The sequence below is a fragment of the Jatropha curcas genome, chromosome 10 (genome assembly GCF_041381405.1).
Source record: "Jatropha curcas cultivar XTBG-Jc1 chromosome 10, XTBG_Jcur_1.0, whole genome shotgun sequence".
Taxonomy (NCBI): domain Eukaryota; kingdom Viridiplantae; phylum Streptophyta; class Magnoliopsida; order Malpighiales; family Euphorbiaceae; genus Jatropha; species Jatropha curcas.
The window spans coordinates 2,202,776-2,225,140 of NC_143160.1; the positions used below are offsets into that span (position 1 = coordinate 2,202,776).

General features: G+C 32.3%; 3 protein-coding genes, 1 long non-coding RNA gene and 1 pseudogene across 4 annotated transcripts; all 5 read left to right on the forward strand.

Annotated features, from left to right (window-relative positions):
- Nucleotides 1-425: 425 nt before the first annotated feature.
- Nucleotides 426-4,241, forward strand: LOC149492912 (uncharacterized). The gene is made up of 2 exons (XR_016322865.1): nt 426-743; nt 3,969-4,241. It is a non-coding gene; the product is annotated as an uncharacterized LOC149492912 (long non-coding RNA).
- A 3,473-nt stretch (nt 4,242-7,714) lies between these two features.
- On the forward strand, nt 7,715-8,980 carry LOC105648842 (limonoid 1-O-acetyltransferse pseudogene; annotated as a pseudogene).
- A 2,822-nt stretch (nt 8,981-11,802) lies between these two features.
- On the forward strand, nt 11,803-12,958 carry LOC105648466 (PAR1 protein). Its single transcript, XM_012234863.4, has 3 exons — nt 11,803-11,960; nt 12,092-12,418; nt 12,503-12,958. Exons 1-3 carry the CDS (start codon nt 11,894-11,896, stop codon nt 12,661-12,663), a joined length of 555 nt encoding a protein of 184 aa, XP_012090253.1. The 5' UTR covers nt 11,803-11,893; the 3' UTR covers nt 12,664-12,958.
- A 1,887-nt stretch (nt 12,959-14,845) lies between these two features.
- AAE3 (AMP-dependent synthetase and ligase family protein) lies at nt 14,846-17,928 on the forward strand. Its single transcript, XM_012234864.3, has 4 exons — nt 14,846-15,180; nt 15,536-16,577; nt 17,041-17,144; nt 17,586-17,928. The coding sequence occupies exons 1-4, from the start codon at nt 14,980-14,982 to the stop codon at nt 17,802-17,804; spliced, it is 1,566 nt and encodes a 521-aa protein (XP_012090254.1). The 5' UTR covers nt 14,846-14,979; the 3' UTR covers nt 17,805-17,928.
- Nucleotides 17,929-18,953: 1,025 nt separating this feature from the next.
- LOC105648843 (VASCULAR-RELATED NAC-DOMAIN 6) lies at nt 18,954-22,124 on the forward strand. The gene is made up of 5 exons (XM_089726988.1): nt 18,954-19,469; nt 19,734-19,875; nt 20,401-20,492; nt 20,669-20,762; nt 21,816-22,124. Exons 1-5 carry the CDS (start codon nt 19,164-19,166, stop codon nt 21,974-21,976), a joined length of 795 nt encoding a protein of 264 aa, XP_089583114.1. The 5' UTR covers nt 18,954-19,163; the 3' UTR covers nt 21,977-22,124.
- The last annotated feature ends 241 nt before the right edge of the window (nt 22,125-22,365 follow it).

Consider the following 22,365-nt stretch of genomic DNA (forward strand, 5'->3'; position numbering starts at 1 on the left):
GATACATATTTATTGATGAGACATGGATGGAGAGAGCAATAATGAAGAAGAAAAGAAGAAAAATGCTAAATAGGGTCATTTTCTTGAATGGACTAAGTGTTTAGTTTCTTCCTAACAGCTTTCGCTGTTTGATTGTTAACTCTTACCTGCCTTTGTAACCATGTACTGATTACGACTTTTATTACCATTTTTATCTTTGGTCATTTAACTGTCATTATTTCATTAATTAATTGCCTCAATGACAATTAAATAGAATATGAATATATAAATTATGTCTTTTACGCGTAAATAAAAAAAAAAAAACAAAAAGAAAAGAATACATTTATCAATAATTTTGTAAATAGCTACTTTAGTAATTTCACAAAAGAGAAAAGAATCAAATTTCACGCAGCTTGCCTAACATCCAATCACACCAAGTGTGTGAACAAAGGATATTAAATAAGTGAGTCTAACAGTCGCCAAAACACAACATTACATTAGTTCTCAACATCTCTCCTCTCCTCTCTTCTCTTCTCTTCTCTTCTCTTCTCTTGTATAGGTTTTCGATTTTCCATATCACCATCCATGTCAAAACTGCTTCATGATTGTGTAATTAGTGCAGCTGGAGAGTTCCAAAGGGATCGCATTGATCTAATGTGTATTAAATATATATTAGTGAGTTAATTATTCATTGGATCATGCGATCCCTTAGGAATTTTCCATCACTAGCTCTAAATTTATATTCCTCCCTTCCTTCCTTTCAGGTATTGTATCTTTCTTGCTAACAATAACTTGTGTATATATATATATATATATATATGTTTTCTTCTGAATTTGCATGAAACTCTCTTATTATAATTTTGATTCTTAATCAGTTGTTCTTTTCTTTGAGGACCAAGCTAATCTGAATTTAGAGGTTACTATATATGATATATAAATCACTTAAATCACATTCAATATGTGATTTACATGCTAAAAGAACTGGGAAAAGGAAAAAGAAAGAATCTTTTTCATCACCTAAATGGGTCTGGAATTTCTTGCTTCATCTCAGAAAACAATGTTCATCTATTTACTGATAGGAAATTTTGTACAGAAATTTACAGTCCTAGCTGTTTCGACCGTCTAAAGATTTTACAGACTACATAAAAAGTACATCTGCAATACTACGGTCTGAATACAGATCTCTCAGGCGTTCCAATTTACACATATATACATACTGCTTCTGTTTTGTTCTTCAGGAAGTTTTACATATAGGAAGGTATGCAGAAACATGAAATAAGGTTATTGTGCCTGCAATAATCTTTATATGCATAGTAATAGAACATAATTTTCGATTTAGGGCTTGCATGGATGCCCTTGGAGCTAGGCTTAAGTAATATGAATATCTATAGCATACGTGAAGTACTTTTCCTTCTTCTCCTTGTTTAATCTTCTGAGATGATGTCTTTTTTCTTACGATATCTATTTTCCACTCAATTTAAATTTCTCATATGTGTGGGTCTGTTACTGTGTTTGTGTTGTGAGATTTGCTTAAATGAATATGTTTCTTGTTAGTGTTTAGAATAAATTCACATGCAAGATTTCATTTGTAAATATATATATATATATATATATATATATATATATATATATATATACTTTTATTAGTTCATATGATTTTTAAATTTAAACTTAATTTATAAATCCTACATATCAATTTTGATAAATTTTATTTTAAGCATAATTAATTATATATTAACTTAAAAAACTAAAATTTTGAATAAATGGATTTTATAAAATTCATTTATATATATACTCTTAATGGTATTTGTTTTATCTAAATTTATTTCCGTCACGATTATATAGTTGCATTATTTTGATTTCCAAACTCTCTGGTATGAGAAGAAAACTCTAGAATCCCATTTCAATATTCAACTTTAAATTATACAAAATTAAAGTAATTAGTAACACTATAAAAAAACGCGTTTTTTCAACCGATTTTTGTGATATTGCGATGATGTTGTAACCAATTGTCATGAATGTTGAAGTAATAGAGATTTAACATTCACCGACGGATTTGCACCCATTGCAATATTGCAATATATTTTTTGTTGTAAATAGGATTTGTTGGAAAATTTGATGAAGTTTTTAAGTTTTGTTCTTTATGTATCTGTTTTTTTTATAAAATTTTTGTTTGTTGTAATTTTGTCTATGAATGATAATATTTTTTGTTGTAAAATTGTATTAATAAATGAATAATAGAAAAATGACCTTAAATTTGAATTGTAAAAAATAATGCACGATTATTAAAAATAATTGTAATTTGTAAAAAAAATAATGAGTGTAATTTAATAATAATCAAATTTTATGGTAATCAAATTAATGAGTGTATTGAAATTTATTTTTTTGAAATTACTTTATGTTGATTTGTGTTTTTATTTGAGTGAAAATCACATGAATGATGGATTTGAATTGAAAGCCTTTCAGTGGCCATTTGGCTTCGACGAATGTTGGGATTATATAGAAGTGTTTATGTGAGTATATTTTGACTTAAGATTTGATTATGTTATGTCGAAATACTGCCAAAATTTTTTAAAAAACTGAATTTGCAACCGAAAGTGCATTAATCATTTGTTTTTATTTAAAAAAATGATAAGAAGACAAAATAAAATAGATCGAAAATTATATCTCTATCATATTCTTTCCTCCTTTTAACCTTGCATCTGATCATCTTTGATTGCTAATTCCTCTTTCAATATTATTACTACTCCAGTGAGTCAGTTCTGAAATTACACTTCATTTTGCATGTAATTTACTTGTTATGAAGTGAAGGATATTCAAACTAAAGTGTAAATGTTATTAACTCATTCCTAAAGTTACTTTTATCAGGGGAAGCTAGTTAAGCAAAATTAGAATAATATATGAATTAATTTGTAAGTTTTAGTTGTTTGATAAACTTGAGGAAAGATTTTTTTTTTTTTTTTTCTAGTTCCCTATAGGCTATGCTATTGCTTTGTAGCTGGTTGTTGTGGCAATTTCATTTGAAACTCAGCTGAGGTTCTTTTTTTTTTTTTTCTCAAATTTGTTTATTTTGGATTGTAGATTTTTTGTTGTAATTTTGAATGGATAATATATTTTTTTTGTTGTAAATAGGATTTGTTGAAAAATTTGTTGAAGTTTTTAAGTTTTGTTCTTTATGTATTTTATTTTATGTTGATTTTGTTAATTGTATTTTGTAAGAAAAAAAATTAATGATTGTAATTTATAACAAAAGTTATAGTATTTGGTGTGAGAAATAGGTTATAGTATTTAAATAATTGTAATTTGTAAAAAAAAAAATTAATGAGTATAATTTAATACTAATCAAAATTTATACTAATCAAACTAAATACTAAAATATTATACTAATCAAACTAATTAAATAGTATTGAAATATTTTTGACTAATCAAACTAAGTAGTATACTAATCAAAATAATGAAATACCAAGCAAACTAAGTAATATTGAATATAAATTAAAATTTGATTACTGAATTGAATCAATAGTAGTCTAAAAGAAAATGAAAGAAAATAGGATAATCAAGCTACATAGTCAATTGAAAATAAAATCTAATCTGCGATAATGTATTAAAATTTATTTTTTTGAAATTACTTTATGTTGATAAGCTCTTTTCATTTGAGTGGAAATCACATAAATGATGCGTTTGAGTTGCAAGACTAGAAATGACCATTTTGACTTTGGAAATACATTAGGATTATATGAAAGTGTTTATGTGAGTGTGTTTTGACCTGAGATTTGATTATGTTATACCGAAAGTGTTGCCGAAATTTTTTTAAAAACTGAAAATGATGAATCTTACACTTACTGATACTATATTAAGTTTACATATATATAGTTAACCTTAATTAGAAATAACCTTACTCAGTTTACATATATATAGTTACTCTTATACATATTTATACAATTACCATATGTTCTACAATTTATATAATTGTATATATACATATGTAGGTTCTGTTATCTGTAGTACAAATGGCTAGAGGCAGGGCAGTTGATTCAGACACGTTTGGCAGTGGTTCGCATGGAGGTCATGGCCGAGGACGCAGTACATGTGAACGAGGATGATGTTTCTTAGATTGCCGTTGATTTTTTCATATTTTGTATAGTACATTACATTTACAGTTTTTTTTTAGATTGTTATTATTTCTGATGATGCTTGTGATATGTATATATATGTCGATTTTTGATAGATGAAAAAAATTATGATTTTTAATATTATTAAAATTTTTTTTTGCCTGTAATTATATTTTGCGATCGACTAGCGACCGAATTGTAATCAAATCATAACCGTTAAATTTAAATTTGCGACAGATGACCAATTAATCAATTTCAGCATTGCGACCAATTTGCAACCGCGTTTGATAATTGCGATTGACCTTTTTGCGAGCTTAATCGGTCGCTAATTAGCGATCGATATTGATAAGTTTGTGACCTATTAGTCGGTCGCTAATTTGCGACCGCTTAGACAATCGATCCCAAAATTATTTGCGACGAGTACTTTTATGACCGATTAATTTCTATCGTAAATCGGTCGCCACATTCATTTAGTGACCGATTTTTTATATTTAGCGACTGATTTTTCGGTCGCAATTTACCGATTTTTTTTAGTGCAAGGAGTTTGACTTTTGGAATTAATCTCAAATTAAAGTGATTTAAAACAGTAGTTTAATGTTTGGTTGATACACGAGTTTTACGCTCTTTAATAGAAATTTATTTTCCTACAAAATTTTTCATAAGAATATTGAATTAAATACTAAAAAGAAAAAGAAATAAAAAAAAGGATTTGATCATTTGAAGGCAAGTTACTGATGAGAAAGGAATTTATTCCAAGAACAAGGCCCAAACTGCTTTGTCAAAATTTCAAGCCCAAAAGCTATATCTGGGCTTACATAATTGGAAATCCGTTTACATAATTACATCCCAGCTAGGAGGCAAGCCCACCACCTAAACCCCTCTGCAATCTCAACTTAAAATGCTTAAATCAAAATAAGGTTTTTTAAGATTTTTTTTTAACTAAATTAAATTTTTAATGGTTCATAAATTAAATTTTTTTTAACATTTTGGATTCATTTTCAACTAAATTAAAATTTTAATGTTTTATTATAAATATAAAATCTAGTCCTTCTTTGATGGTTCATAAATTTCAGTTTCTTAATTTTTTAAAACTCATTGAGTCATTTTTCTTGTGATACAAACAATACAAAATGTTAGATGTGTCTATGAACCGCTTAAATAATTAAGATTGATATCAACACAAATCAAGTTGTCCAATTTAAAACTTTGTTCATATGATTTTTAAAATTTTATGCTAATCCATGTACAAATATTTACGTCTCCAAATTATCTATCAAATTTCGATAATAAGAGTAAATATAATAACTTAATAAATTGTAAAGTGATTTTTTTTTTTAAAAAAAAAGTAAATTATTAAAGCAAATCAAACCATTAACTTACCAATAAAATTTAAAATTAAAAAAAATCTATAAAATCAATATTTTTTTTTATTTTGAATATTAAGGAGAAGGATTTGAATGTGAATCTTTTGTACACTTACTACTAAGTTATGGTTTGATGTATAATATTTTATTTTTTGTTAAATGAATCTCAACAAACATGTGTATGAATAGACTCTGAATTAGAGCTACAAGGCTATAGGTCTCATTGACTAATCAATAATTAATGGAACCCTCTTGAATTAACAAGATAAATAAATATTCTTAGTAAATATACATATATTTTTCCAATTTCAATTGCAATTTTAATTTATAATAATACCGATAAATATCATAAAAAAATTTAAATGAAAAGTAATATCATTAAATATTTTGCAAAGAAATGATAAGTATAAAAAATTGTAGGTGAAATTTAAATTTATTATATAAATTAAATTTAATATAATAACAAATACGTTATTAATCGAACTAAATTGATGGATTCAAAAGAATACTTAAACTGTTCTCGAGAATTTAGCTGTTTAAACTCCAAAATTCAAGCGGGGAAAATCAATATTTAAATTGGGAAAAACATAAAACTTTCTCCATGACCATGGGAACAGCAACTGCCATATGAAAATTCCAAACAAGAACTAGAAAAATCTTTCAAGTCCAAGGTCGCCTAATTATTTTATATATATATATATATATATATATATAAGCTGCGTGAGGCTTTTGCTGTCGTGATAACAGTGACAGTTACCCTTAGTTTTAGCTTATTGTCCTTCTCTGGGCCAATAGCCTAAAACTCTCAAATAGCCCTAAAAGGAATAGACAAGTGTCGGGCAAAACAGAGTTCGTTGCTCGAAAGGGGAAGTAACTGCTGTATGTGTAAAAGAAATACCACAGCCCAACGGTGGCATGTGTTGGCAGAAATTTCTTCTCTCTCAACTAGAGATTTTGAATTTAAACTTTGAGTATTAAATAATTTTTAAACACTCAATAGGAAGCACTTTTGCCTTTTTTTTATAGGTTTGTCCGATGCGAATCCCGATTAGGATTTAATCCTTTACATAACAAAAATGAATATTGTTTGGTAAATTACATGGTAAATAATATTGTAGGGTCCCTCCAACATGTGGGACACACACAAAGTTTGAACAAAGAAAAAAAATATAGCACGTTTTTGGTGTTCAAAGGAGGCAACAAAAATAAAAATGAGTACGCATTCTTGTTTTCAACAACAGATGGTGGATGCGTTGATTAAACGCATCCCCTTCTCCTGTAAACAGGAGAAGGTTTCCTCAATGAAAATGTACAAAAACAAATAGAATAGAAATATACAAAAAGTGTATAAAATTTTAGGAAAGGGTTCCTAAACTAAAATTGGGAAAGAGAAAAAATAATGAGGAAATTATTTTTGGGGTGTTTTTGGGAAACACTCAGAGTGCCACTATTTTTGTAATCTCTTTTGTACCTACTATTTTTAGGAGAAGAATTATTCGGAGTTTTTGTGGACGTAGCCCATAACAGTTAAAGGGTGAACCACGTAAATCTCGGTGTTCTTATTTTTCATCTGGCATTTAGGGTAATTATTTAATTTTTAACGTGGTTATTATTTCTGTTGGATTATATCGTCAATAATCCCAATAATTATTGGAGGTATATGTGGTAATAATAATTTTATTTTACTTTTACCACCGGTATTTTTCCGCGGGCTCCACTCGGGATCAGTTATAATCCCAACAAATAAGGGATGATGTGTCATTATTAGGGTTTAGCTTTTACCTAATAAAAACGAATATTGTTTAATAAATTGAATTAAATATGATTGCATTACCTCAAATTTGCCCTGTTTTGTTACTATTTCAGTTAAGGGAATGAGTTGGATTAAGAGTTTTCATGTAATTATAAATTCAGTAGCTAATACTTTGTAATAGTATTTCTAAATAATATTTCTGATCGTCAAATATTTTATAATACTTTATATGAATTTGTAAAAAGTGGTTATTCTTTGTAAAGTTATTGAATTACAATGGTTAAACATTTCAAAAACGATTAGTTGATCAGAATTGTCTTCGCTCCATTAAGTTGATGATTTGATTTGATTTGAAATTTTAGTGTGGAAGTGATCATTTGATTTGAATAAGTGGATGATTTTTCAGTCCCTAAATATTGTAGTACAGTGTAATTTTTCCTATAAACCTCATATTGGGTCTCTTGTAATGCAACAAACCATTTCTAGATATTAAATGAAGTATAGAAATGGAAGTGCAAATAATTTCTAAAGAAATTATCAAACCTTCTTCTTCAACACCACAAAACCTAAAAACCTACAACCTCTCTCTTCCTGATCAGTTAGCTCCTCCAGTTTACATACCCATCATTCTTTTTCATTCGCCAGCCCTTGAAAATGGCTATAAAATATCCGATCACCTGAAGAAGTCCTTCTCAGAGACATTAACCCACTTCTATCCTCTGGCTGGACGAATAAATGATGAATTTTCCATCGACTGCAACGACGACGGAGCTCCATATGTAGAAGCATGTGTAAACGGAGACATGTCTACGGTACTAGTTCAAGAACCTGGCGTACATAAGCTAGAAAAGCTATTACCATGCAACCCGCATGACTTAAGCTCTCAAGTGATTCTTGCAGCTCAAATAAACCACTTTGATTGCAGTGGAATTGCAATTAGTATTCGTATTTGGCATGCAATTGCCAATGCATCAGCTGTGGCGTCTTTTATCACTAGCTGGGCTACAATTGCTTCTGGTGCGAATTTTGATATAAATGGGGTCATCTTTGATAGCACATCGCTTTTCCCTCCACAAGACCTGCGAGGCTTTTCGTTGCATAAGTTTTTTAACAAAGAACTATTAAGCAAAATTGTGGTTAAAAGATTTGTATTTTGATAGTTCTAATATTTCAGCTTTAAGAGAAGAAGTAGGAAATGGGCCGTGTTTGGAACGTCCGACTCGGGTGGAAACTGTGGCCGCCATCATTTGCCGGCTGTGATGGCCGGAAATGGAGAAGAGCATGTTGCAACCATGTCAGTAGGTTTGTGAAAAAGAATCACTCCATTAATCCCAGAATTATCAATTGCAAACATAGTTCAAGTGGCAATGGCAAATTGCTCAAAGAATGAGAATGTTTTAGACTATAATGGATTAGCAGGAAATCTTCGCGAGTCAATAGAGAGAAAGAATAAGGAGTACGTGAGGAAGATTCACGCAGAAGGTAGGTATTTTGAGTTTCTGAAGAAAAACAGTGAGGAGCTTGGAAAAAACCCTAACTTGATGAAGGTGTTTGGTTTTAGCAGTTGGTGCAGGTTTCCATTTTATGAGGCTGATTTTGGATGGGGAAAGCCTATTTGGGTTGGAACTGCCTTGAAGCTTTATTAGGTTACCATTTTTACTGATACAAAAGATGGTCAGGGTACAGAGGCTTGGATTGCTTTGCCTGAGGAAGATATGCTCAAGTTTGAACAAAATCCTGATATTTGCGGGAAGGGATATTGCAATAATTGAAATGCTTTTTCACAGGTGCTCGAAACGGCGACAAGTAATAAAAAATGAGTAGATTATCGTCTCACAAAGATTGTATACCAAGTATTAAACTTGTGTTAACTTACTATTATTTAAACGATAATAAGGAGAATTATTTTAAGAAATCAAATTTAAATAGGTAAAAGAAAATAAAAAGAAATCAAGCAAGATAATTTGACGAAAGAAATTAAGGATTAAAAGCTACTAGTGATTTTGATTTCACTTAATTCTATCCAATTTATTTTATTAGTTTAATAATCACTTTTAATTATTCAAGTAGGGGAAACAACCCTAAAATCAGTAACAAGCTCTCCCAATGTATTGTTAGCTATTTTAACCTGGTCTAATTACTTATCTTCCAATAGCGCAATCAAACATGAATTAAATCATTAAGTTTTATGGTTTGTTTATGAATTCATAACCTAAGATCGTTAACTTATGAACACCCCCCATGAGTCAAACCATATAACTTCCGCATTAAATTATTATTCTCATGTAATTTATTATATTTTTTCTATCAAAAACTTTTCTTCCGATAGTGATTAATAACATAAATCAATCCAGAAGAAAAATTATGCCTGGAAGCATTAAGTTCAATAATAAATTATGCTTTAAACAAAGAAAAACAAATCTAACATTATAAATTGGAATCGAAATTAAGCTACATCAAATCCCTAGTATGAGAGTTTAGTTCGACATAGTAATTAAATAAAACTCAATTAAACTTGTAAATAATCTCATAAAGAATAATAAACAAAAAGAGAGTTTAGAAATAAAAACTAGTCGAGGATAATCTTGAACGGCTTCCTTGAATTTTGACACCAATTTTCAACACTTGAAGTCTTCAAGAGAAAACTATGTAGAAATTAATAGAACAAGAGATAAAATATGAAAATCACCCTTGATCATGACTAGTCTCTCTCTTTAGATAGACTTTCTGAAATATTTCCGTATTTATTGGAAAGTGCATCTCCAATGACTAGGTAATCCTTTTTGAGATAGAAAATTGTTTTAGCTTTATATACTTTTCCCAATTAGGATTCTTTTAGCGTCCAAATACGAGTTAAACTTGATTTGCACGTTAGAAAAGCATCTCATGTGGGTCCATACAAGCGGTATGGGTTAGAACTGACGTTCTCAGTCCAAGGCAAAATCTGGTCTTCAACACAGGCGTGCTAGCTTCTGAACCTAAGAACACTCTTTGCTGTATTTTTGGATGGTTTTCTATAAAAATGTTACAAAATTTTCCAAAATCAAGTGAAATGTAATTCAATGAAACTTTAAAAAAACATAAATAAAAACTAAATAAATTTAATTAAAATAATTAAAAATACAAAAATTACTAATAAAAACTATATTAAAAATACTATAATAACGTATATCAATAATAATGCAAAGCAATTATCAAAAAATAATAATAATAATAATGCAAAGTACGTTGCATCATTTGTGCTTATTAGTCTGCTTCTTCGACTTGTAATAAGTAACTGTCCTCGGTCTTCTTCTCTTGATCAATCCATTCCGTGATTGATGGAGGAGAAAAGCCGGCCATTTCTTGGATATTAATAGCTACATTTTTTATTTAATAGTTTAGGAAAGGAAATTACAATTTGCTTTCTGCAATTTGGACTTGGAAGTCAAGCTCCTAGGAAATGAATTCATGTCAAGTTTCTCTTATGACGCTATTGTATCTAACGGTATAATCTGGAATCATCCTATATCTACGCAGCCACTACTTCCCCACGTGGAAGATTCAACATTAAAAGAGTTGAAACTTGAAACTCTTCCACGACCTAAATCGCCCCCATCTTTAGAGAAATTAGTAGTTGTTAAGTACAGTAAAAGGGTGAGTCACTATGTAATTAGCTTTAAACAATTCCAAATAATAGGGAAATTCAGAGTGTGTTTATTTATAGAAAACAGTTTTCTATTTTTTATTTTCTATTTTTTAAAGAAATAATTTTCTTAGAAAATGAGAACTAGAAAACACAAAATGAAAAATAGATTCATTTGATAACAATAAAAAATTATATTTTAATTTAACTTCACAAACATTATTCATAACTTTCATAATATAAAATAAATTTAGAAATTTTTTATGTAAAAGTTTTGAATTTTTATTACTGATTTTTTATAATAATAATACCATTTTCTATCATTTTATAACTTTTTTTTAAAATAAAGGATATAATATATTTGTAATGATAAAATTAATTATTTATTAAAGCATAATATAAATTTTATTTTATTTAAAAATTTTTATTTTTTCAAATGAAAATATTTTATAGAAAAAATTATTTACAGATATTATAATTTTAATTATGAAAATATCATTTTTAAAAGTGAAAAATGGGTCTTTTTGTTATAAAGGAAAACTATAAAAAACAATTTAAAAACTGTTTTTCAAGTGTTAGTTAAATTTTGAAAAACTTTTTTCTAGTTTTTTAAATAGAAAACCGATAAATTTGAATACAAAATTCTTTTTTTTTCGGTTTTCTTGAAAAATTATTCTAAAAATTACTCCAATTTTCTACGGTTAACGCCCTCAATTTCCACTCGTGGTACATGTGTAAGCATTGGTGCCGTTGATGGCGGTGCAAAGTAACTTCTCGGAGAAAATAGCGAAAAACGAAACACGTTTCTGGACACTTTGACCCTTGTAGGTCAATGCCCAGAATTAGACAACTTTGACAAACTTCCATAGTGGGGTCCCTGTCCATTTTCATGTTCAATATCAGAATTTTCGTCTCCACTCGACTCCAATAATACAGTACCTATAGAAACCAACTATATAAGTTCCCCACATCTTCTCCTCACTCCTCACTCCTCGCAACAAACCCCAACAAGAAAGTTATTAATTAGCAACTTATAGCCACAAAACTAGAATCTTGCCTTATGGCTTGCTTCAAGACCCTCGCAGTCCTGGCTCTTGTCCTTGTTCTTTGTGTGCAAGGAACTCTAGGTATGTCTAAATTATTGCACTATCACCAATGCCCATATTTTAATTTTTCATTCTCATTTAAGCTCTGATTGGTATTCAAACTCATAACCACTAATGACAGATATATAATGGTTTAATTTTGTATTTTATAGGAGAGATAAAATGCGAGCATCTTGACCAAGACACATGTTCTTATGCAATATCGTCGACGGGCAAGCGATGTGTCCTAGAGAAGCATGTCAAAAGGAGTGGACAAGAATCATACAATTGTCGTACCTCTGAAATTGAAGCAGATAGATTAAGGAACTGGATCGAAAGTGATCAATGCATTAAAGCATGTGGACTTGACAGAAAAACACTTGGAATCTCATCTGATTCTCTTCTTGACTCTTGCTTTACAAAACACCTTTGTTCTTCAGAGTGCTACAACAGCTGCCCTAACGTCGTTGATCTTTACTTCAATCTTGCTGCTGGAGAAGGTATATAACGAACATCATCTTCAACCTCTCATTTTAAAGATTTTGAATAACTATTGATTTAACATCTCTTTACTATTCTTGTAGGTGTGTTTCTTCCCAAGCTGTGCGAAGCAAAAGAAGGAAATGGTAGAAGAGAGCTAATAGCCGATATAAAGAGCTCTGGTATTGTTGCAACAGGACCAATTCATGCAGTGAAGTTCACTGCTGCTGCTCCTTTAGTTGCCCCAGCTTTGGCACCCTATTAATGAGTTCTTGCCACAGAGAAATTAAGCAAAAAGAATCAAATATACGCGTGGGATAATTAGATATTAAGCATACAAATTACTAGCAATAAATTAGTAGCACTGGTCGAGATTTTAGTAGCCGGCCTACTTCCACCAAGTATGTTCTTGCTGGCTCTATCATTCGAGGCACTAAGTTGTTATCACTGCTATGGTAGATTATATTGTACTATTATAGATTACATAGCCGGTTTGTTTTCTTGAAAGGAGATATAGATATACTATAACCAATCAATAAAGTATAAGGTTTGGTTTTAAATTTCATTTTCCAACTAAATTTTGTGTTGTGATATAACTTTCTTACAGCCTCTCACAAATTGGTTAAATTGTGCTCTGTTTATAATTAACACTACAGTAGTCATTAACGTATGCCGCAAAACTATGTCGCCTCAATTATGCGACCACCAAATGACAAATTTTTAATTAAATTACACGTTAATGACTTAACGATTTAATTGTATTCGAGTGAAACACGTTCCTTTTTTGATATAATCGGGACGTGTAATTTTCCTTGAACCCTAGAGCATAATGAGTTTAACCCTTTCAGTAAATTATGCTTTCTGGAGATCGAACTTGTGTTCTCAACCCCGCACACTTTATTGGTAAGTGAAACACGTTCTTAATGTAATTATTTTTCTTTCAAAAAAAATCCCAAATTAGAGTCGTAAAAGTCAAGAAAAGTGGAAGATCAGTTAACAACAGCCCTGATCAGAAATTTCGCCACCAATTTGGGATATGAATCAATGAAATAAAAAAATAAAAAAAGGATAGCGTTGAACAAGATATGTTTGCGCCATCCAAGAAGCGAAACAGAACTTAGTATGAACGGCAACTAGCACGTAGGGATGAAAAATTTTATCGTGTTGACCTAAGAGTATTAATTCTTTAAGTAAATTAAGGTAATTGGATGGACTGTTGAGAAACTGATAAGTCTTGCCTCATTCTTCAGCTACCCGCCAACGGCCAACCGTTCCAACCCCTTCACTATCTACAGAAGCCACCATTCCGACACCACCATTCATTAAGAACAATATCAAAAGTTTATAAATGGAAAGTTTTTATTAATTATAATAATCACTGGCTATAAAGGAAGCACTACAATATAAATATTATATCAATCAAAATCAATAATATTTTTGGTTCAAAATTATGTATTACGCAATTATTTAACATATAAGAAATTTATAAATTTATGGTCCAAATTTTATTAATGAACCAAATTAAATAAACAAAAAAAGATTTCGTCGAGGAATAACAAATTAAAATACAAAAACACGTTTGCTTGTAATCTCAACACGTTTAGGAATAGCTTTCTTGATTCTGCCACTCCCGTTAGTTACACTTATTTTCTTGTACAAGAAAGTCTTATATAAAAATAAAGATTTGGCTCAACAGACCTCCCGTAATCAAGTTTATAATCCCATTCTTTGACCATAAAGATTAGCAAATGTCCTGTCTTTTGAAGGACACAATTTGCACTTATGATTTCTTTTTTATTTTTTTATTTTCTTTCTTCTTTAAAAATATATTTTTTCATTTTAAAATGATAGGCATAGAGCTTATTTTATTTGGCCTTTCGAGTGTCCAGAAAATATGTGGCTCCTTCAACAAATAGTATTCAAGTCCCTATAAAAAAAATACAAAAAAAAAAGAGTTAGTGCTAAACACCCTCCAGCAACTAACGAACGACTGCCGCTTGTGCATTCCTGTCCGACGTTGCTTAAGTAAAGGAGATTATTACACGTCATAATTTCCAGAAAATACCCAAAATCCATATGTTATTTTTTGAACTCCCACGTGTCTACATGCCAACGAGGACAGCAATATCACAGTTCTCAAGGCGAATCTCCTGCATTTCATGTTTTCTGACTCTCTCGATAAACAACATGACTCTGTTTTTCTGATTTCACCACAACTTGTCTAATGATGATCAAGTAGCCGAAATTAATACAGATTTGCAATCGCATCAAAAGAGACCCCACGACCACCCTGAGCTACATTGTAGAAGATAAAAACTCGGGAAAAACCGACATTTTACAATCTGCCACGTGGCACACCTACCCCAAGTACCGCCTGCACCGAAAACATCGCCCGTCGCCACTTACCAAAGTGCAATCGACAACATAAATATAACGCTATGGCCTTAAACTTTTCCATATCTGTAATCTCTCTTTTGTTCTCTAACACATTCAGCGATATCTTTTGTTGTTTATCTTCTTAAGTCTCAACGATCCTTTCACAGAATAGTAGAAAAGCGAAAAAGATTTTAGAATAATTAAGATGGACAGTCTTACGCTCACCGGATTATTGAAAAATATCGCCGGAGAGTTCTCTAACCGGCGAGCGGTGTCAATTTCTGGCAAGTTTGATATGACGCACTCTCAACTCCATGAACTAGTGGAACGCGCCGCGTCTCGCCTTGTTGAGGCAGGGATAAAGCCTGGCGATGTTGTTGCTCTTACTTTTCCTAATACTATCGAGGTTAGATTTAAATTGAGTTTAATTTGTTTTACCTTCCAAATTTAATATGGTTGGTTAAGTTTATTTAAGAAATATTTTCCAAGTTTCAGACAATTCAGAAATTTATTTGCATGACCATATGTTATTAATTGATGAAAATAAACAAATAAATAATGGAAAAGGAAATGAAAGTTTAATTACGTTTATTAAATTCGGAATCAGTTATGAATTTTCTATGGCTAATGGTTTCGTTGAATCCAATTTAATGTTCATTGTTTTGTTTGTCCGAGTTGTTCTTTGAGTTAATGTTCTCTTGAAAATCCTATGATTCCTCAAAGACGTGGATTTATTTGTCGAATATTTGTGAAAATTATAGTTTGTCCTAATGTTTTTGGCCGTAATCCGAGCTCGAGCCACGGCTGCACCGCTTAATTCAGCCTACACCGCCGAGGAATTCGAGTTCTACCTATCGGACTCGGAGTCGAAGCTCTTATTGACCCCACCAGAAGGCAACAGCTCAGCTCAAGCTGCAGCCTCTAAGCTCAACATTCGTCATGCCACAGCTTCACTATCAGGAACCGATTCGGAAATTTCTCTTTCGCTTCCTGGGTCAGGCGCTATCTCACTGGCACAGCTCACTAACGAGCCATCCGACGTGGCACTCTTCCTCCACACGTCTGGCACAACAAGCCGACCCAAAGGAGTGCCATTGACTCAACTCAATTTGGCTTCTTCTGTTCGAAACATAAAGGCAATATATAAACTCACTGAGTCAGACTCGACTGTCATAGTCCTCCCGTTGTTTCACGTTCATGGATTAGTGGCCGGATTATTGAGCTCACTCGGAGCCGGAGCCGCTGTAGCTCTTCCAGCGGCTGGCCGATTCTCAGCTTCAACATTTTGGCAAGATATGGTCAAATACAAGGCCACTTGGTACACTGCGGTCCCCACTATCCATCAAATCATTCTAGATCGCCATTTTAATAACCCAGAGCCCGTTTACCCGAAGCTTCGATTCATCCGGAGCTGTAGCGCGTCCCTTGCACCGGCTATATTGGCTAGACTTGAGGAAACTTTCGGCGCGCCAGTATTGGAGGCATATGCAATGACTGAGGCGACCCATTTGATGTCATCAAACCCGTTACCGGAAGACGGGCCGCACAAGTCCGGGTCGGTGGGAAAACCCGTGGGCCAAGAGATGGCTATATTGGATGAAAATGGCGTGCCACAGGCGGCAAATGTTAGTGGCGAGGTGTGTGTGAGGGGTCCAAACGTGACTAGGGGGTACAAAAATAATCCGGAGGCAAATAAGGTGTCATTTCAATTCGGGTGGTTTCATACCGGAGATCTCGGGTATCTTGATTCGGATGGTTACTTGCATCTGGTGGGTCGGATTAAGGAGCTAATTAACCGAGGAGGTAATTTTTTTCTGGCTTTTTCATGGTTCATATTTTATAATATAACATGAATTGCAGTTTTGTGTCATTTTCGCGTCGGTGGTAAAATGAAGCTTTCCTTTTGGAATTTAGTTTTGCACGCCACAAACCGCATTAAAATTTTATAATAAGATGGTCTGTTTAGACGAATGAAATGACAAGAGACCACCAACATGGCTGGATGGTGACCATTCCTTTTTGGAAAGCAGTTTCTGGCCATTCACCAAAATTGAAGTTGTTAATCTCTATGGAAAAATCGGTCATATTATATTGTCAAGTGGTTCAGAGATGAGCTTTGTGTGGCAGTGACGGATACGCAAGCTCATTTCTTTGCATCCTAAAATTATGATTTGACAATATCAGCAACCATTTTTTCACGATAAATGCAAAATTGTCCGCATGTTTATAATTCATACATCTTTTTTTCTGTGGTTAAAATTTTCAGGGGAGAAAATATCCCCAATTGAAGTGGATGCAGTTCTTTTATCTCATCCAGACGTTGTTCAAGCAGTTGCTTTCGGAGTCCCTGATGACAAATATGGTGAAGAGGTAAGACACAGCAAACTAAATTTCTTAAATCCCAAGTGTACTAAAGTTTAAAAACCATTATGAAGACGGATGCGTTGGTATCTCCTGTTGGGCCCATTGTGATGCAAACATATACCAATATTTAATTATCGCTTGGGTTGGGTGCTATATGTCTTGTCCATGCACTTCCTAATGTGTGGTATTGAATAATAAAACATTTAATGAATGAGTTTGATGAAAGCTATTTGTCCTTTTTTTGCATATTGCCTAACAAAAGTAGGCATGGACAAAATGTGCTTCCTTACATGGATTATCGCAATTTTTGGCACTTTTAGGTCAGGCATGAGTCACTTTAGTTTATTGCCTCTTGGCCATTTGGCCATAAAAGAATTCTCTCCCAGAATTGACGTTTTTGATATCTAGACTAGATTTGCTAATGTCTGCTTCTGTTCACCAATATAGATAAATTGTGCAATAATTCCTAGAGAGGGAACCAAGGTTGACGAGGCGGAGGTATTGAGGTATTGCAAGAAGAATTTGGCAAGCTTTAAGGTTCCTAAGAAGGTGTTTATCGCCGATTCTCTACCCAAGACTGCAAGTGGAAAAATCCAACGAAGAATTGTAGCTGAGCACTTCCTTGCTCAAATTTCTACTGCTAAAGTCCCCAAGTTTGGGGCGTAAGAACAAATTTAGGCGAAGCTATTATGTTGTTGTATCCCAATTGTCACATCTAATTGGTGGAGGATAAATGATCATGTACTGTGTAATTTGATGATTTATGTATAATACCATATTAATTATTGTAGAGGCTTGGCTAAATTTCGATCGAGTCTGTGACTAATGGCTTTAATGGATACCTATAGGGTTTAGTAGATGTTGCAGTTCCAGTCTAATTCGATTTAATTGGGGTACGTCCTGAATTAGGTTGATCTTAAAAAAAATCATAAGCTTAGTGTGTTAGTCAGGCGTGGCTCGTGAACAAGTCCTTTTTGGTTTTTTTTTTTTTTTTTTTTTTTTTTCCTTTTCTGGAAAGAGGTCTATTTAACTATAACTGATATTACATTTAAACTTGTTTATTTTCTCAAAATAACTTACTTTTAAAACCATTTTTCAAGAAAAATTTTCCTTTTGGGGAATATTTTTTTAAACATTCTCTTTTTCCATTGTAAAATTGGCTATTAGTTTAAAATATTAATATTTTATTTAAAATGTTAAAATATTTTAAAATGGAATTTTATATTTTAAAATACATTATTGGACGCATTGAAATAATAGTGACCAGCAACGAGTAGAAAGGGTAACGGATGGTATGCAGTGATCACGAATAGTGAATATATATTACAGGTAAATCAATAAATTTATTTTTATGATTGCTATATTATTTCTTTGATAAATCTATTTCATTAAATAGTTACTCCCTTCATCTTATTTCTTATTTCTTTTTTATGTTTTGTTCTTTCTTGAATATGACATCTAATATTAACAGAAAATATTAAGGAAAATTAGTAAAATTTATCAAATAGTATTAATTACTTTTTTTAATCTATTGAAAATAGAAACGAACATATTTGTGAGATGGAGGGAAAATTGACCTTGTTCCTACAAACAATTTTTGATTTAAGATGAACCCGGTCCAATTAATTTCGTTTAAAAGGCAAGCCCTTCTCAATCATTCGTGCATTCACGACATGTCGTTCAACAGCCAGATGTTGTATATCATTCGCCCCACAGACCTCATCAATCACAATGCAAGTCGTTTCAGCTATTTTCTTGAGAAGCATACAAGGGAAAAATAAAAATGCGGCTTATATTAGGTGGCAGAACATAGGTGGCTCGAAAACGGAAAAGTCAGGAAAGACTATCTTTCTCTTCCAGTAGAAATGCATTGGACATGAAATTACAATAGGGACGGACGCAGCCAATCACCTGTAAAACCCTTCCGCCAGTACACGGGCACGGAGACCGGCCTTCCTTTCAGAGCTAAATTCTCGTAAAACCTCTCTACAACTGTTTATCTCCCTATTCAACGTTTCATTCAATATGGTGAGCCAGAGACAGAGATTAGCTCGCAAAAGATTCAGAGAAGCGCATCCTGAGCTATTCCCTAAGCCAGAGCCAACTCCACCAAAAGACCCCGACAAGAAGAAGAACAAAAAGAGCAAGTTCAAGCGAAAAAGCTCTAATTCTAGAGAACCCAGAGACCCAAATGAACGCAACCAGAAAAGGTTTAGAAAACACCCATTTAGAGTTCCTGGCATGAAGCCTGGTGAAAGTTGTTTTATTTGCAAGGCCAAGGACCATATAGCCAAGCTTTGTCCTCAAAAAGACGAATGGGAAAAGAACAAGGTTTGTTTCTGTTTAATATTGATTATTTCTTATTATCTTTAGCTGTTTTCATTTGGGCATTGAACCAATTAAGGGGAAAAAAAAGTAGTGGTATTTGTTAGTTCATGTTTGATAAATATTGAAATGGTGGATTTATGCTTGAATTTTAGATTCTTTGTGCTAATTGAGAATATCGTAAAATTTAAATGAAGATTTTTTCAAAACAAATAATAGTTAGTTATGGTGGTGAAGTTAACTGATAGTGGTGGTTTTACGTGGATGCAGATATGTTTGCTTTGTCGGCGGCGAGGGCACAGCCTGAAGCGTTGCCCTAACAAGAAGGATGAAACTGTCGATAAGAAATTGTGCTATAATTGTGGGGAAATTGGTCATTCGCTGTCTAAGTGCCCCCAGCCTCTTCAAGATGGTACCTTTATCTCAATATTTAATGCAATTATTTTCCTCATTTCAAAACATTGATAAAAGTTTGGTGGTTAGTTTGATTAGTTGCTCAAGTGTTCTGATTTGTTGCTTGCTTGTTGATGAATACAACGGGACATTATACCTCACTGTTAGTGAAATTAGAGAGAATCTTAATAGTGTGCGCGAAAATGTGGGGCTAATAGACATGGTTTTATCTCACTTATCATTGACTAGTTATTGTCATACAATTCAAGCTAGAGAGAAATTTAATGCAATAATTTTTATTGGATTGTGTAGTATAGGGGATAAAAGAATATAAAATATTGTAATTTAAATGCAATGGTTGTTGATTCCATGGCTTACATGCTGACACCTTGGTGTGCATGCAACTGATGCAAGGTATTAAGAAGGCTTGAATCCCTCTTTGATTTTGCAGAGTGCATTAATCCTTTTTGATAATTCACTTGAGCTCAATCCCTTTATCTCTTTTTGGTTTTATGAATCATGATAGTTCTCTTTGGAAATGCAGGGGGAACTAAATTTGCCAATTGCTTTATTTGTAATGAAAGTGGACATTTGAGCAAGGAATGCCCTCAAAATACTCATGGGATATACCCAAAGGTATACTAACCTTTGTATTTAATGCTTGACATTATTAAACTGCGGGCTACCATGCTCTTGGAATGTGGACGAGAAACTACATGCTTAGCAAATAGAACCATAATGTTCTATATTTTCTATTTGAGTTATCTGCACCTGCATATCCATTAGTGCTGATATGTACACATGTATTACAGGGTGGCTGCTGTAAAATATGTGGTGGTGTGACACATTTAGCAAAAGATTGCCCTGAAAAGGGTAAGAGAGGCTCTCCTGCCTCTGGTAAAGAAGGTAAGAAATACAAATTTCTCTCTGTTATTATGTAATCTTTTCCATTGAAACAATTATGGAACTGGTGTTGAATAAGTTTGCATATGGAGTTTACATTTTGCATGTAAGATGATGACATCTAGTACCATCATGAGTTTGTAAGAGTAACAGTGACCCAAACTTTTGTGGCCAAGAAGTGGTAAGATGGTTTATTGGATATATTTGGAGGAGGTTTGGTCGCTAGGGAAAAACTCTTGCCAGCTTCAACAAAATAAGTCTTGAGGAAGAGTAGAGAGAAACCACAGGTCGAGTTTGGTTATTTCTACTGTTTCACTGGACTTCAAATTTGAGTTATAGAGGCTCACTGCTGGTCACTGTCTGTAATTTGCATGGCATTTGCATGTCTATAGTTCAGCAAGAACAGATCAGGAAGTGATTGCAGTTGGATTCTGAATTATACTTTTAAGGTTCTGAACATTGTTAACAAGCCATTTTGGGTGTTGGAGATTAAAGTGACAGGAGATGGCAGGTTATTTTCTGGGCGATATGATTATGTTTGATTTTCTACAATATGTTGTCTTCCGTGGCCCGTGAGTGCTACCTTGAAATGAGATACAAAGTTGTTTAGTTCGAGAAGCATTTCCTTTGCACACTACTACATTTATTCAGAAATTCAGTGTTTCATAAAAAACTATGAATTATATAACTGGGATAATTTTTTTGTTCTGTTGAATTGGTAGACTGATAAGAGTTGTGCATCCACTATAGTTTGGATGGCCAGGTATATACGGTGCTGATATGATCTGTTGCTTTATCCACTTAATGAAATGCAAAAATTACATTTATATCAAATGTTTGCTTGATGCTGAATATGGAACCAGGAAAAAGGGTTGGGGAAAGAAATATTAATTTGAAGTCTGGAGTTAAATATTCTGAATATGCAAAGGAATTTTTTGCATTTTATGATTTCCTGCTAAGCATTCTGTATTTCAAAGATGACGTGTTCTGTTTCATATGCTTAAATAGGATCCGATAATTTCACTTAACCTTTCAATTTCCTTGTACTTGTTTCAGTGATTGAAGAAGGAGAGAGGCCAAGGCCGAAGGTAACCAAGTTTATAAGCGGGGATGAATTAGATGACGATTTTATGACAGATGGTAACCAAAAAGAAAAGTCATCTGGTAATGAAAAATCAAAGAAGCAACTGCAGAGAGTAGTGAACTTTGCAGGGTAGAAACTCGTTTGATCTGATTAGCAATTCATAAAAAAAACCTTTCTTTTTATAGATCAATTTTGTGTTTGTCTTTTTGAAATCTGTTTGATGTACGATTTGAGAATTGTTTGGTTTGTAATGGCGAACTTCTGAAATCTTTTGTCTAAAATTGGCAAAATGTTTAAATATAATTATACTTGACAGATAAACAAAAACTCTCATAGCATATTCAGAGGAGTTGAAATTAAAATTGAAATTTTAGGGCCCTGTTTGTTATAATTGTTTGATTTTAATTTTTTATTTATTAGAAATTTGAAATAGTTTTTAGTTTTTGGTTACTTATTTTTTCAAAATTCTTTTGGTAAGATTATTTTTCTTTTCTTTTGACTAATGATGTGAAAAATTCTTTC